Below are 13,182 nucleotides of genomic sequence, written 5' to 3'. Positions count from 1 at the left end.
ATAAATGCTTAAACACTATGTCATACCAGTTTTTGTAACATTCATAGACAAACTATTTAAAATCATAAAATTATCATATTTAAATATAGTAGCATACCAATAAATATGCCAGTAGACAACAATTTAGCAACATACATCCAACATATGGACATCTCCTAGATAGGAAGGGGCTTCCCTGATGTTCTGACAGAGGCTTAAAAGGAGGAGGGGGGCAGTTTGCATGACTTGCTAAAGAAATCTTTTGCAAAACACAGCTGATACTGAGCTCTTCTACAACCTCTTGTAACTCTTTAATGACAAAGACAAACCCTGCAGTTGATTCTTTTTTGCATATCAAAGCGCAGCTTGCTCCAAAAGTTAATGAATGAATAAATGTCTGGGCTCCATAAAGTTGTTTTTTTTTTTTTTTTTTTTGCTTTGATGAATAACTGATTAACTGATTAACCCACAGCAAGGTTTTTGTACAGTAACTGACACTATGCTGCCTAATATTATGTTGAGACAAACATTTGTCCTATTTGCATTTATTAAAATAATATACCTGTTCCGACTTACATACAAAATCAACTTAAAGACAAACCTACAGTCCACTATCTTGCCAACTACAGAAGCTAGATTTACAGATCCATAGTTCTCCCCAGCGCATTTTCGGTGGGTGGGCCTCCCACCTGCCCTTATCAGCAGCTATCCTCTGAATGACAACTGGAGGGGCTGCTCTGTTCTCAGCTGATAAGAGCTGGGTAGAGGAAGAGGAGTACAGCACAGCTATGATGAGATGGGGACACAGGCTGTACCCTCACCCCCCCCCCCCCCCCCTTTGAGCTGTGCTGAGTCTTCTTTTGAAAAAAAAAAAAAAAACATTGTGTAAAAATGTCTCTGCCCAAGTGGGTGTGTGTAATGACATCATCAGCTGTGTGTGTGTGTAACTGCATGTCATTCTGCTGCAGCCTTACAGCTCCCCGTGTATAAACCTTCATATCTCCTAAACAGTATGTCATAGTGACATTTCATAGTCAATTTTCAGGGTGCGCAGGGACCACTCATAGTTAGTAGTAACCACAATTTCCACAGGGACCACTCATAGTAGTAACCACAATTTCCACAGGGACCACTCATAGTAGTAACCACAATTTCCACAGGGACCACTCATAGTTAGTAGTAACCACAATTTCAGCATCCAAGCTTTCAAAATTTTCAAAATATGGGGGATCAGAATTGTAAAAACTAGTGAAAAAAATAACATTGCGCCTAGGAGTCCTTAATTGAAAATCCAAATTGGGGACCCCCAGGGCCACTTACATAGAAAGAAGCTTTGGGATGGGGCCCCTAAATTAATACCTACCTATCACAAATCTATAACTGTCATACTATGTTACCCTGTCTGCTTCACTTATTTGAATCCCAATTTCCCTAGAATGGTGGGGTGACCAAAACTGAGAATGTGGGTGCATTAGGGGGACAATTCGGCTACCCCCCTACCTCCACTAAAATTTCATTACAATGGCAAACACACTGCCTGTTACACAGTGCTACACCACTTCTAACACTTGAACCCAAATTTCTAAAATGTTATCACTATGGTATCTATAGAACTAAATTATGCCAGCTGGCATTAGGCCAGATCGGCCATGGGGCGTTAGGCTGGAACGAACTACCGGCTAGGCTGTATCTAGCTTAAAGGCCAAAGTTTGCCGACCCCTGCCATATAACAACCACTGTCCTGTACAGTTCCCGCTCATCAACCTTCCTACCGACAAGACCAAACAACTGATTGTGATTTGTGACCACTGATCCCAAACTCCTTTATACAAAGGTCCCAGTTCAGGTTTCCCACAAGTACAGATTATGATTTTAGTACTTTATCTGCACAACACAAATATTTATATCAGACAACTAGCCAAATCTTTAGAATAAAAAACACCAATCAGAAGAATATTTTGTGGTGTGTCCCACAAGCAAGACAGATCTTGAAATTTCTGACTGTCCATTGAAAGCAGGGGCACCTACAGTCTACAAATAAAGAGTATCAGGGGCCATAATATTACAGATACATGATCACCATATATACTAATATAACAATATCCTACTGTTTAGTGACTCACCTGTAGCACCTGTGTGACACACAAGGTAAGTGTCACCCACAGAGCTAGGGCATGTTGTTGGGGGGGGGGGGGGGGGGGGGGGTTGTCAGCTCCAGGCAGGGGGTCTTCCCATCCTTAGAAATACTAGTACAGTAGTTGTGTCAGTGTCCCTCCATCATGTGAATTGATGATGACAAAAGCAGCTCCTGACCTCCCATTGCAATCTGCGGGACAAAGCCCGCCAACTTCCCCAAGCCTGAGATTTGTATATGGAACATGGTCCGCGGTTCTTGGGGGTGCACACCCCCAGCAGGGTCCTTCTCCTGACCCTGCTCGGGGTGGCACTGGGCAGAGCCGCGGACCACCAAACAGGCCAGATTAAAAAATATATGTCCCACCGGCCATAGTTTGCCCATGCCTGTTTTGGGGTGACAAAGGGGAGTTAGGAGTCTGATGGGGATGGGGTCCCTGATCTGTGTTTTGTGGTGGTGGAACTGATCTGCATCTAGGACATTAGCACCAACCAGCCACAGAAGACAACACATTGACTAATTGGTCAGGGAGCCTTGGCGGGGAACTTGAGCAGTGAACAAGTGCTGTGGGTGGAGAAGAAGGTCAGGACTGTATGGAATGGAATCGCGTGTGACATTTTGCCACACAAAAGATGGCCACTTCCATACATATAATAAATGTTTTGTTTTTCATGGATCCAATATTGATTTCTTGATCTTTATTAGCTGGGCAAAATGTTGTCTTGACTATTGTGAGTTCTCTCAGGACGGAGAGGAATAGTAAAAAAAAATATTGCAACGATTCATAAATGTGTGTTATGTTTGAACAGGAACCAAGCTAATATTTTCTGTATCATTCCAATTTTAGTGTACATGCTACCGAAGCAAAAAGGTACCGAATAAATGTTAAGGTATGAAATCAGCTAAGACTTTCCTCAATCAAAAGCACACCACAACATTGTGGTGTTACTTAGGGCCCTTGGTACCAGAGGTTGGATTAAAAAAACAGCAAACATAGCTTGTTTGTTGAAGACATTTGATCTTGGGCCTTGAGTGAGGGGAAGCACAAGTAAGGGGATGCTGTAGGATCCACAAAAAAAAAAAAAAATACAATTTTGTGCAAGATTCTGTGATCCACAACAATCTCCAATTTGGGAATCTCTGGGAATGTGTTACTTTTCTATGATCTATGTCAACAATACTACATCCAAACCCAATTTGAACAAGATGTTTCCTTTAATCTCAGGTGGACATTGAAGCTGAATCAAGTATGGAACACAATCTTAAAAATGTCATATTACATTCAACCATTGTATCTGCTAGGAAAATATAGGTCATTGCCAATGACAGAGAGGGTCAAGCAGCTGATCCTTAGGTGCCCCCTGGGTAATTTGCAGAGAAACTCCTTTCAACCAAACATCCATATCAAAGGCAACATGAGCAGCTCCCAACACAGAGGCCATTATGATGGAAATTTGCATGCCAGGGCCTCCACAGAAAAGCTTATCTATGTGATATTTAACATTTCCAGGATCTTCAAATTCTTGTGAGCTACATTAGATTTTGGTGCCTAAAAATGTATCCCTTTTATTAGGAAATCTCCTTTACCAGAGCCCAAGTGTAATTATTATTTCTCTGAATCCTTCCATTCTTTATCAACAAAATGTTTAATGTTGAATGATGTAGTGCTATGGTCAGACTTTATAACTAATATGAAATCAATTACAGGTAGTCCCCAAGTTAAGGACATGCAGCATAGGAACAGGACTTACCTGCTCGTTTGTGTGCAGGTGGAGGCTTGATGGGGGGAGTGGGGCGGTTTGCATGACTTGCAGATAAAATCTTTTGCTAAACACAACTGAGGTTGTGGGTGATCTTAAGGCCTGAGCTCTTCAACAACCTCTTGTAACGAAGACAAACTCTGCAGTTGTTTCTTTTTGCATATCAAAGCACAGCTTGCTCCAGAACCTAATGAATGAATGTCTAGGCTCCATAAAGTTTTTGCTTTGTTTGTGATTACCTCAGTGAAGATTTTATACAGTAACTGACACCATGCTGCCTAATAATATGTTGAGACAAACATCTGTCCTAATTGCATTTATTAAAATAATGTACCTGTTCCAACTTACATACAAATTAAACTTAAGACCAAACCTACAGTCCCTATCTTATATATAACCTGGGGACTGGGGACCTGTGATTGGAGTTTAGTTAAGTTTGTCTTAAGAAATGGACTGGTCTGCCATGCCACTAGTAACAGGGAATAGGGGCTGGGCAAACCTAGTAGGGTAATGTAAACAGATAAAGAAAAAGGAAGGCAAGGAGGGACAAGGTTAGAGATAAACTGACCCAGGAAGGAGAGAGTGATGAGATGACCCAGAGCTGAGACTGGGATGCAGAGAGGAAAGGAGCAGCAGAAATGTTTGAAGTGAACCTAAGTAACAATAATTGTGCAAATTTTTGTTGTATGTTTAAAGTAGGGCAACAGTTTAGCATATTTTGCTTGTATTGATGTCTTCGTTGTTATTCATCAGTGCTTGTTTGTCAGTTCTTTTTTCTGTATAGATTTTTTACACTTTTGATTTAGTTTAGGTATACATTTTACCCCTTAATGTTGAGCATTTGCCTTTGAAACAGCTGTAGAACCGGAATTAAAATTTTGCATATCAAAACAAATGAGAAGCAAATATTCTACTATGCTGCTCGTGCAAACTCCATATATCAAATCCTAAACTGAAGTGGTTAATGGAGGTTTATGAATATGTTGGGTAGCATAGACAACTTGCAAAGGTCAGAGACAAAGAAAAAAATCCCTTAGAAGATTTCATCTCTTTTACGGTCTCATGTTGGCTGCCTTCCAAATGATCCCCAAAGGTAGAGAACCTCTGCCTCATCTTTATCTGGTGCATAGTAGGATATGATATGGTATGTGATATGATAAGGATGATTAAACATTGGATTCCAGGACTGGAAGGTATTCATCAATTTCATGTTTTACAGAGACCATACATTATAGGGGATGTCTTTCCCATTGCTAACTTGTAAATGTATTAAATGCAAATGGGCTTCAAATTAGATGCAGGTAACTTTTTATTATAATTCACACAGTGTTTCTTGGACATAAATGGGGGCAATGTCTGGGCAGCAGAGGGACTGAAGAACAAACAATCTAGCCAGGGACCCAAAAGAATGTTGAAAAAAATAATACCATGCAGCCCAGATGGCAGAAACTCAAACAAATGTCTAAAGCAGGCATGGGCAAACTACAGTCTGTTGTACTCTTTCTCTACTTAAGCAGATCAACAGTCCACGGCTCTGGCCAGGACCTGGCCAGGATCTGGGGGGGTCAGGAGAAGGACCCCGCTGGGGGGCCGCACCAGCCAGAGCCGCGAACTATGTTCCCTGTATAAATCTCGGGCTCGGGGAAGTGGGTGGAACAACCCCACCACTCTCCCATCGCAGGCTCAGATCTGCGATGGGAGAATGGGCGGGGTTACGTCATCATGACATCACGTTCAGTGACACCCGTCTAGGCGTCCATTCATCTGATCCTGGCCGGGCCCCGTGCCGAATTTTAGAACCTATTTTTGCCACTCAGCCAAAAAGTTTGCCCACCCCTGGTCTAAAGAATCTAACCAATAGTCATGAAGACTTTTCATCTGTGAACCAAAAATATTCACATAGGACTTCACTGAAACAAATGATTTAAGTCCATCCTAAAATATGTAAATAAGATCCCACTATCTAATAACCTCAGATTTGGGGTACAAAATGTGAAATAAAAGTAATATATAAACATACAACAAAGTACTGCACGCCATCACGCTTTATAAGGTATATCACCACCAATCTGTCAAAATAGAATAAAGTAACAATACAGTGATAATACAATAATAATAATTATTAAAAAAGCAATAAAGATGGTAAAGGTTAACAGAAAATGTGATGAAGGGAGCAGGGGTGCCCATACTTTTATAGCTTGCAAGCTACTTTCAAAATGACCAAGTCAAAATGATCTACCAACAAAAAAAACTTGGACGTAATAACTCCTGTGCACAGGAGAGTTTATTTTGAAAGGCAGGGCGCCGCGATCTACTTGCGTTGCCTTTTCAAACAAACCGGTAGATCATGATCCACTTTTTGGGCACCCCTAGTCTACAGTGATATGCTCCTACAAGCTTGTACATGGGTGGCTTTCAAACCTTCAGATAAGATTCTAAACAGCAGCTTCCATCAAAGGTAGGCCCAATCACTGGAGATCTCCACTCACCACTCTCTCCTTCGGAACACCTTGATTAGCTTTGGAAAGGATGCTCTAGAAGCAATAGTGCTCTTTTCACACTCAGCATTTCTGGCAGATCAGGAATCTGTGTACACACTCACCAACAACAGACAGCATAGGAAGGAAAGTGCAGAGGGAAGGAACTTAAATGGAAATGAACTGAGAGCAAGACCTGGTCACAACATCACCTTGCTTAGCTAGAACACTTTTTATTATTTTTCATGCGCCTGAGATATTATGAAATTGTGAACTACCCCCGGTCCTTAATTGCCTATAACGCCGGGGAAAAAAATATTTACATTCTTGCAACACATTCTCTTTTTGCGTTAACCTCCTCAGACCCGATTAACAGACCCGATCACAATGTACCTACAAACGCCTTTAAGCTAGAAACATCTAACCACGTATCTAACACAAAAATTCAGATAAAATACATCCAGTCAAAAGTACTGTTTACTGTTTAGATATTGTTATAAAGTAAATATAAAAAAAAGCTACTGAATTATGATTGTCGAACGTAAACGTATTGACATTACCTTCTTCAGCAGCCTCCATCTTGTCAAGCCCGTGACGTGAAGAGAATGAGATTTGAGACTCGCTCCTCCCACTGAACTTTGACCAGAAAAGCTGCCGTCTCCGGAAACTGAAACGGATGTGCTAATTGGCTCGTGCGACCTAGGATCGAGTTATAATTTGTGGAGTATCTGTGGACGTCATAAACTTCCTATACTTTGATAGAAACAAAAACAAAATGTGGATAGTTGTGTGTAACGATGTAACGAATACATGCTGATGCATTCTTTACTGTAGTGAATTGTAATGGCATGTGTAGGCTCAGTAATCAGAAAGTTAAATTTTTTTGTTAGGCAGGTTTTTAGTAAAAAAAAAAAAATATACGCCTGTATTTATTTACCAAGGGGGTTGTGTACAAGTGGGTCTGTAAAATGACGTCATGAGAGATGCTAAGTTTTAACATTGCTGTACTGTTTTAAAAGCAAGTGTGCCTAGGCCGAAATTGTAAAAAGCAAATTGGGGACCCCCGGGACATTTACATAGCAAGGAGCATTGGTGTGGGGCCCCTAAATTTTTACCTACTTGTTTCAAAACTGTTACTGTCATACTGTGCTACCCTGTCTGCTTCCCTTGTTTAAACCCCAATGTTGTAAGGGTGACATAGTAATGGAATTTTAGGGGGTATTAGCCACAGGTGTCACCCATTGGCGCCTACATTTTTGGTTTCCTACACTTCCTTGTTCCAGAGAAATTGGAGTTCAAAGAATAGAAGCAGACATGGTAGTGTAGTGACAATTACAGTCTTGTAACAGGTAGGTTAAGATTTGGGGCCCCACCCCAATGCCATGTATGTAGCCCTTGGGGTTCACAATTTGCATTTTCATTTTTGGCCTTCTAGGCACACTTGGTTTGAGAACAGCACCTGCAATGTTATAGTTAAATATTTTTTTTTTGTGCCCCTGTAATTTGAAATTCTTTAATGATGTGCTGAAAGTTTGGGTATATAGGTAATGAAGCTTGTGTACCCTGAATATTTCAAACCAACGGTTTAGGAGATATGAAGGTTTGAACACAGTGAGTTGTGAGAATATGAAAAGCATCCTTTACACACACAGCTATTAACTATTCTCCTGATGATGTCATTGTACATGCCCCCTATAGTGGAAACATTTCACTGGCAGCTTGTGATGGAACACCAGTGTCCAATGAGAAATTCCTTTACTGACTTTATTTTTTAACTAAATAGTGTAAAACATATATTGATTTGCTAACCCCTATATTTTCACTGTGTTTAAAGCTTTTGAGGAGTTATTTGTACCCATGCTTTGTATATAAATGCAAGGTCAGTTTTCATGCCAGCCACCAAACAAAAGTAGGTGCAAAATAAACTTTAAAAATAAAAATGTAAAAAAAAAGTTTACGAAATATAGCAAATTAGATTCCAGCTCCCAGAAAAAGTGAGGTGATGTCACTTCAAATTTCTGCTGCCTGTTCAATCCAACGGTCGCAGATCATAACAAAAGAGCTATGCTTCTTTCATTTGACCTGCAAAAGGCATTTGGTAATCTTGTCATTATCGTTTCCAGGTCCTAAGGACTATTGGTTTCGGCTTGTATTTTTCAAACCTGTCACAGGACCCATATGACAGACCTGTTGCAAACATATCAATAGGAGGTTTTCTCTCCATAAATATCCTTATTAAAAGACAGACTAGACAAGGTTGTCTCTCTTTGTTCTCTCTTGCGATTGAACCGCTGGCAAGATCTATTCACTTACACAATGACATAAAAAGCATTTATTTTGGAGGTTTAGAACATAATTGTGCTCTATTTGCTGATGACATACTTATGTACATGACATCCTCTTTAACAACACTTCCGAACCTTTTCAAGATCTATTTGCTTACACAATGACATAAAAGGCATTCATTTAAGTGTGCTTTCTTTGCTAATAACATACTTATGCACGTGACATCGCCTTTAACAACACTTCCCAACCTTTTCAAATTGTTAGAAGAATTTGCTAGTTTTTCAGGTATTCAGGTGAAGCGTTCCAAATCACAAGCTTATATAATAAATATGATAAACTGAAGAGTAATTTTGATTTTTGTTAGAGTGACGGTTCTCTGACCCCAGGATTCAATTGATCCCCACGTATCAAACATTGTACCAGGCAACTACCCACCCCTCTTCAAAAAAGCCCAAGACTTAAACCAATGATCTCATCCCCCACCTTCCTGGCTGGGCCGCATTGCCATGGCCAAAATGAATGCGTTACAACCCTACTCCCTTACTTCCGATTTTATTTTAAGTGAATCTCTTATTTGTGATTTTCTGGACTGTTTTCCCCTTTCTTCCCATAATGTGTACATATGGCATTACAGATTACTTCCCTGAATGTGAAGGGTTTGAACACCTCCATTAAACATGCTATAGTGCTACATGAACTCCACAGGTATAAATGTCAATTGGCATTTCTACAAGAAACACTTTTCCGACATGACACATCACATAACATATCATAACACCTCCGAGGACTCCAAGAGTTAGTATTAGGACTAAAACTGTAGTATTAGGACTAGGACTGTAGGTTTGTTTGTTGAATTTGTATTTAAGTTGAAACAGGTACATTATTTTAATAAATGCAATTAGGACAGATGTTTGTCTCAACATATTATTAAGCAGCGTGGTGTCAGTTACTGTATAAGTTCCCCACTGTGAGTTAATCACAAACAAAGCAAAAAGAAAAAAACTTTATGGAGCCTAGACATTCATTAAATTCTGGAGCAAGCTGTGCTTTGATATGCACAAATAAATTTTTGTCTGATCAAACATCATTCTTTTCCCTCAACTGTCCTCAAGGATTGGGGTTATCAGAATTTCTGATTACGCTCCTATTTCAATTACGCTGCAGTGAACATCAACAGTACAAAAGTCTTATTCTTGGAAATTTAATGAATCCTTGTTGGAATGTCCAGAGGTGTGCAGTGTTCTCTCCAGACATTTTTTCAGCCGGGTGGTAGGAAGCTGTAGCCGGGTGGTAAAAAAGTGGGTGGGGCTAAACACAGCAAATTTGGAGTTCCTAGGTATTTATGCCATAGTTATCCAGTAACCCCTGCTATTGTGTCTGTGTTCTACCTGTCCCCTATACTTTGTTCCAACTTTCTAACGCCTTGCTTGTACAATTTTTCAATTTTTTTTGTATTATGCCCCAACAGTCCAGTGTTGTGTATTTTAATCCAACTCCCTAGAGTTCCACGTTTTATTAGTGTAATCCTTTGTAGTAGTGTAATATTGTGATCAATGTGGCTTAACAAATTAGGCTTAGTTCACATATTTTAGCAGTAAAATAATGCCCCTCCTGAGTGACTACTTGGCAACTGCTAGGCACCTGGGATTAGTAACCGGTGATAACTGCTGGGCACCTGGGATTGGTAACTGGTGATAACTGCTGGGCACCTGGGATTGGTAACTGGTGATAACTGCTGGGCACCTGGGATTGGTAACTGGTGATAACTGCTAGGCACCTGGGATTGGTAATAGGCGGTAAGTGCTGGGCTTTTTCAGGCCTAGCAGTTTTTCAAGCAGCAGTGGTTCCTGGCGAGAGGAAAGTGAGGGGTAAACCCAGCAAATGCAACCTTACTGCCAGTGTGAATTCAGCCAACCTTCAGATGTCACCTCCTAGCGCTATACCTAGGTAACACAAAGAGCATTATGCATGTGATTGCAGATGGGGACAGGACAGCCAGTGCCCTTCTCATCACTGCCAAAAACAAAAACTTTCCGTGAAATGTATCTACCCACAGTGTGATAGCTGTGTGTGTAAAGTCTGCTTGTCAGATTCTGCAGCCTAAAGCTGCGTACACACCTGCAATTTTTCTCGTTGGAAAGGATCTTTCACGATCCTTTCCAACGAGAAAACACTGCACGATGCATGAACGATGCTGTACATACAGCACCGTTCATGCTCTATGGAGAGGGGAGGGGGAGAGCGACGGAGCGGCACCCTGCTGCGCGCTCTCCCCTTCCCTTTCATTAGGATCGGTCGTCGTCCATCGTCCATGGATCCGCCAGGACGGTCGTCGGACGATGGACGACGACCGACTGTACACACGGCAGATTTTCGCCCGATAATTGGCCGATACCGATTATCGGGCGAGAAAAATTTGCCGTGTGTACGCAGCTTAACCATTCTGTTCAATCCTTTAGATCTCCTAAGTTGTTTGCTGTAATTACCTAAAAGTTTTAGGGTACACAAGGGACTCTCATAGCTACTAATAACCAACATTTCTTTTTTTAATTTCAAGAATTTCAAAATATGGGGATCACAAGTTTAAAAACTTGTGGAAATTGAACTTTTGGGTTGTTGTTTTATAAGAGAATGCACCTAGGAGCCCAAACTAGAAAATGCAAATGAAGGACCCCCGGGGCCAATTACATAGCAGGAAGCATTGGGGTGAGGTCCCCTAAATATTTTAACTACCTTTCACCAAACTATAATTGTAATACTATGCTGCCCTTTCTGCCCCTGTTCTTTGAATCCCAATTTGTCTGGAATGGGGAGGTGCAAGAAACTGAAAATGTAGGTGCAAGTGGGGAAGAGATGTATAAACCCCTAAATTTCATTAGCATGGCATCAATAGACCATAAAAACCTCTGCCCATCAAACTGTCCGCTTGCCTACCTTGAACCCAAATTTCTGTAGAACGGAGAGGTGCAGGTAAACAGAATCATAGGTGCAAGTGAGGGACACTTGTGGCTAACACCCCCCAAACTTTCATCACCATGGCATAATTACAGCTTAAAAACTGTGCCCATCAAAACATGCTGCCCTGTTACACATGACTTACCATACCAGCACCTAAACCCCACTTTTGTTTTGATGAGTTTTTTATGTTCTAATGATGCCATTGTGATAAAACTCTGGGGGGTAATATCCACAGATACTCCTCACACATTTTCAGTTTCCTACACCCCCCACTTTCAGAGAAATTGGGGTTCCAGCGTTAGAAGTGGGCAGTAATGTGTAACAGGTCAGTGTGTTTGCCATAGTAATGACATTTTAGTGGGGGGGAAAGGTGTCCCCCCAGTGCACCTACATTTTCAGCTTTGTACACCCCACCATTCTAGGGAAATTGTGGTTCAAAGAAGAGAAGCAGATAGTGTAACATAGTATGACAGTTATAGAGACAGTTAAATATATATTTGTGAGAGATAAGTATAAATTTAGGGGCCCTTCCCCAATGCTCCTTTCTATGTAAGTGGCCCCGGGGGTCCCCAATTTGCATTTTTAATTTAGGACTCCAAGGCGCACTTGCTTTTAGTACTGCAACCCCAATATTGTATTTTCACAAGATTTTACAATTCCCATCCCCATATCATGAAATTTGTAAAAGCTGGGGTGCTGAAATTGTGAATGATGCTAACTATAAGTGTTCCCTGTGGACCCTGAAAACTTTAAATCAATATGACATACAAATGTGATAAGGAGTATCTGCTCTACTTTACTTGGAGTTATTTTGTAATGAACCACCTCTAAAAAGATAAAAAGTCGAATAAGTTGTATGAGAGGAAAAAAAGAGGTTTGAGGCTCAAATTTTGGGTAAAATAAAGAGTTCATCTATATATGTGCAAAAATATAGATGAACTCTTTATTTTACCCAAAATCTGAGCCTCAAACCTCTCTTTTCCTCTCATTATGACATGCAGTTTGAAGCGAGCAGAGCAGCCTCTCTGGAGTCCGAGCTAAAATCATTTTTTGTGCTGAACAGTTCATCGGTTGACAGTCCCTTATCTCTCTGGTAGGCTCACAAATGTTATATCAGTGTTTTTTTACCCAACTAAGTCATAAATGCAAAAAAGAGAAGGAGGCGAGACTGAATCAACTACTTCTTGAACTGCAAAAATTGGAAATGACTCACAAAAAACACCCAACCCCAGATGTAGAACAACAGGGTTTATGTACTGGAGAACGCATGAAAGAGTTATAACGTTTCAGAATTAAATTTTTATTAACCAAATGAAAAGGGTTGAGCACTCAATGTGGCAAAGCATTAGCCCATGCTCTTCAGGAAAAGAGGGCAAGAACCTTTATTCCTAGTATTACTTCTTCTACGGGTTAATTAGTGCATTCTACCTCGGACATTGCCGAGACCTTCTGGGCTTTTTATGCCAACCTATATAATTTAGATAAGAGTCATCCTGCTGGAGCTGACAGCGCTAGGGCAGATTTAATTAGGACATATGTTCACTTATCAGGTTTGCCATCTTTTCCTGAAGAATTAGTTGAGTCCCTT

At 40.7% G+C, this 13,182-nt stretch overlaps 1 protein-coding gene and 1 non-coding gene across 7 annotated transcripts in view; both read right to left on the bottom strand.

Annotated features, from left to right (window-relative positions):
* Positions 1 to 6,962, bottom strand: part of MARCHF6 (membrane associated ring-CH-type finger 6) — a 314,477-nt gene extending 307,515 nt beyond the window's left edge. For 5 of the 6 annotated variants that reach the window (XR_011920873.1, XM_072411957.1, XM_072411959.1 and 2 more), the window contains exon 1: positions 6,911 to 6,962. Coding sequence is in view for 5 of the 6 variants with exons in the window: in XM_072411957.1 (XP_072268058.1) it covers positions 6,911 to 6,929 (19 nt within the window). In the remaining variant the exon portion in view is untranslated. The remainder of the gene's footprint in view (positions 1 to 6,910) is intronic. The other variant, XM_072411958.1, reaches the window with a different exon arrangement.
* On the bottom strand, positions 2,877 to 2,980 carry LOC140332216 (U6 spliceosomal RNA). The gene has a single exon (XR_011921066.1). It is a non-coding gene; the product is annotated as a U6 spliceosomal RNA (small nuclear RNA).
* Positions 6,963 to 13,182: the final 6,220 nt, after the last annotated feature.

This window comes from Pyxicephalus adspersus, chromosome 5, assembly GCF_032062135.1.
Source record: "Pyxicephalus adspersus chromosome 5, UCB_Pads_2.0, whole genome shotgun sequence".
Classification (NCBI taxonomy): domain Eukaryota; kingdom Metazoa; phylum Chordata; class Amphibia; order Anura; family Pyxicephalidae; genus Pyxicephalus; species Pyxicephalus adspersus.
This window is presented reverse-complemented; position numbering and strand designations above follow the sequence as displayed.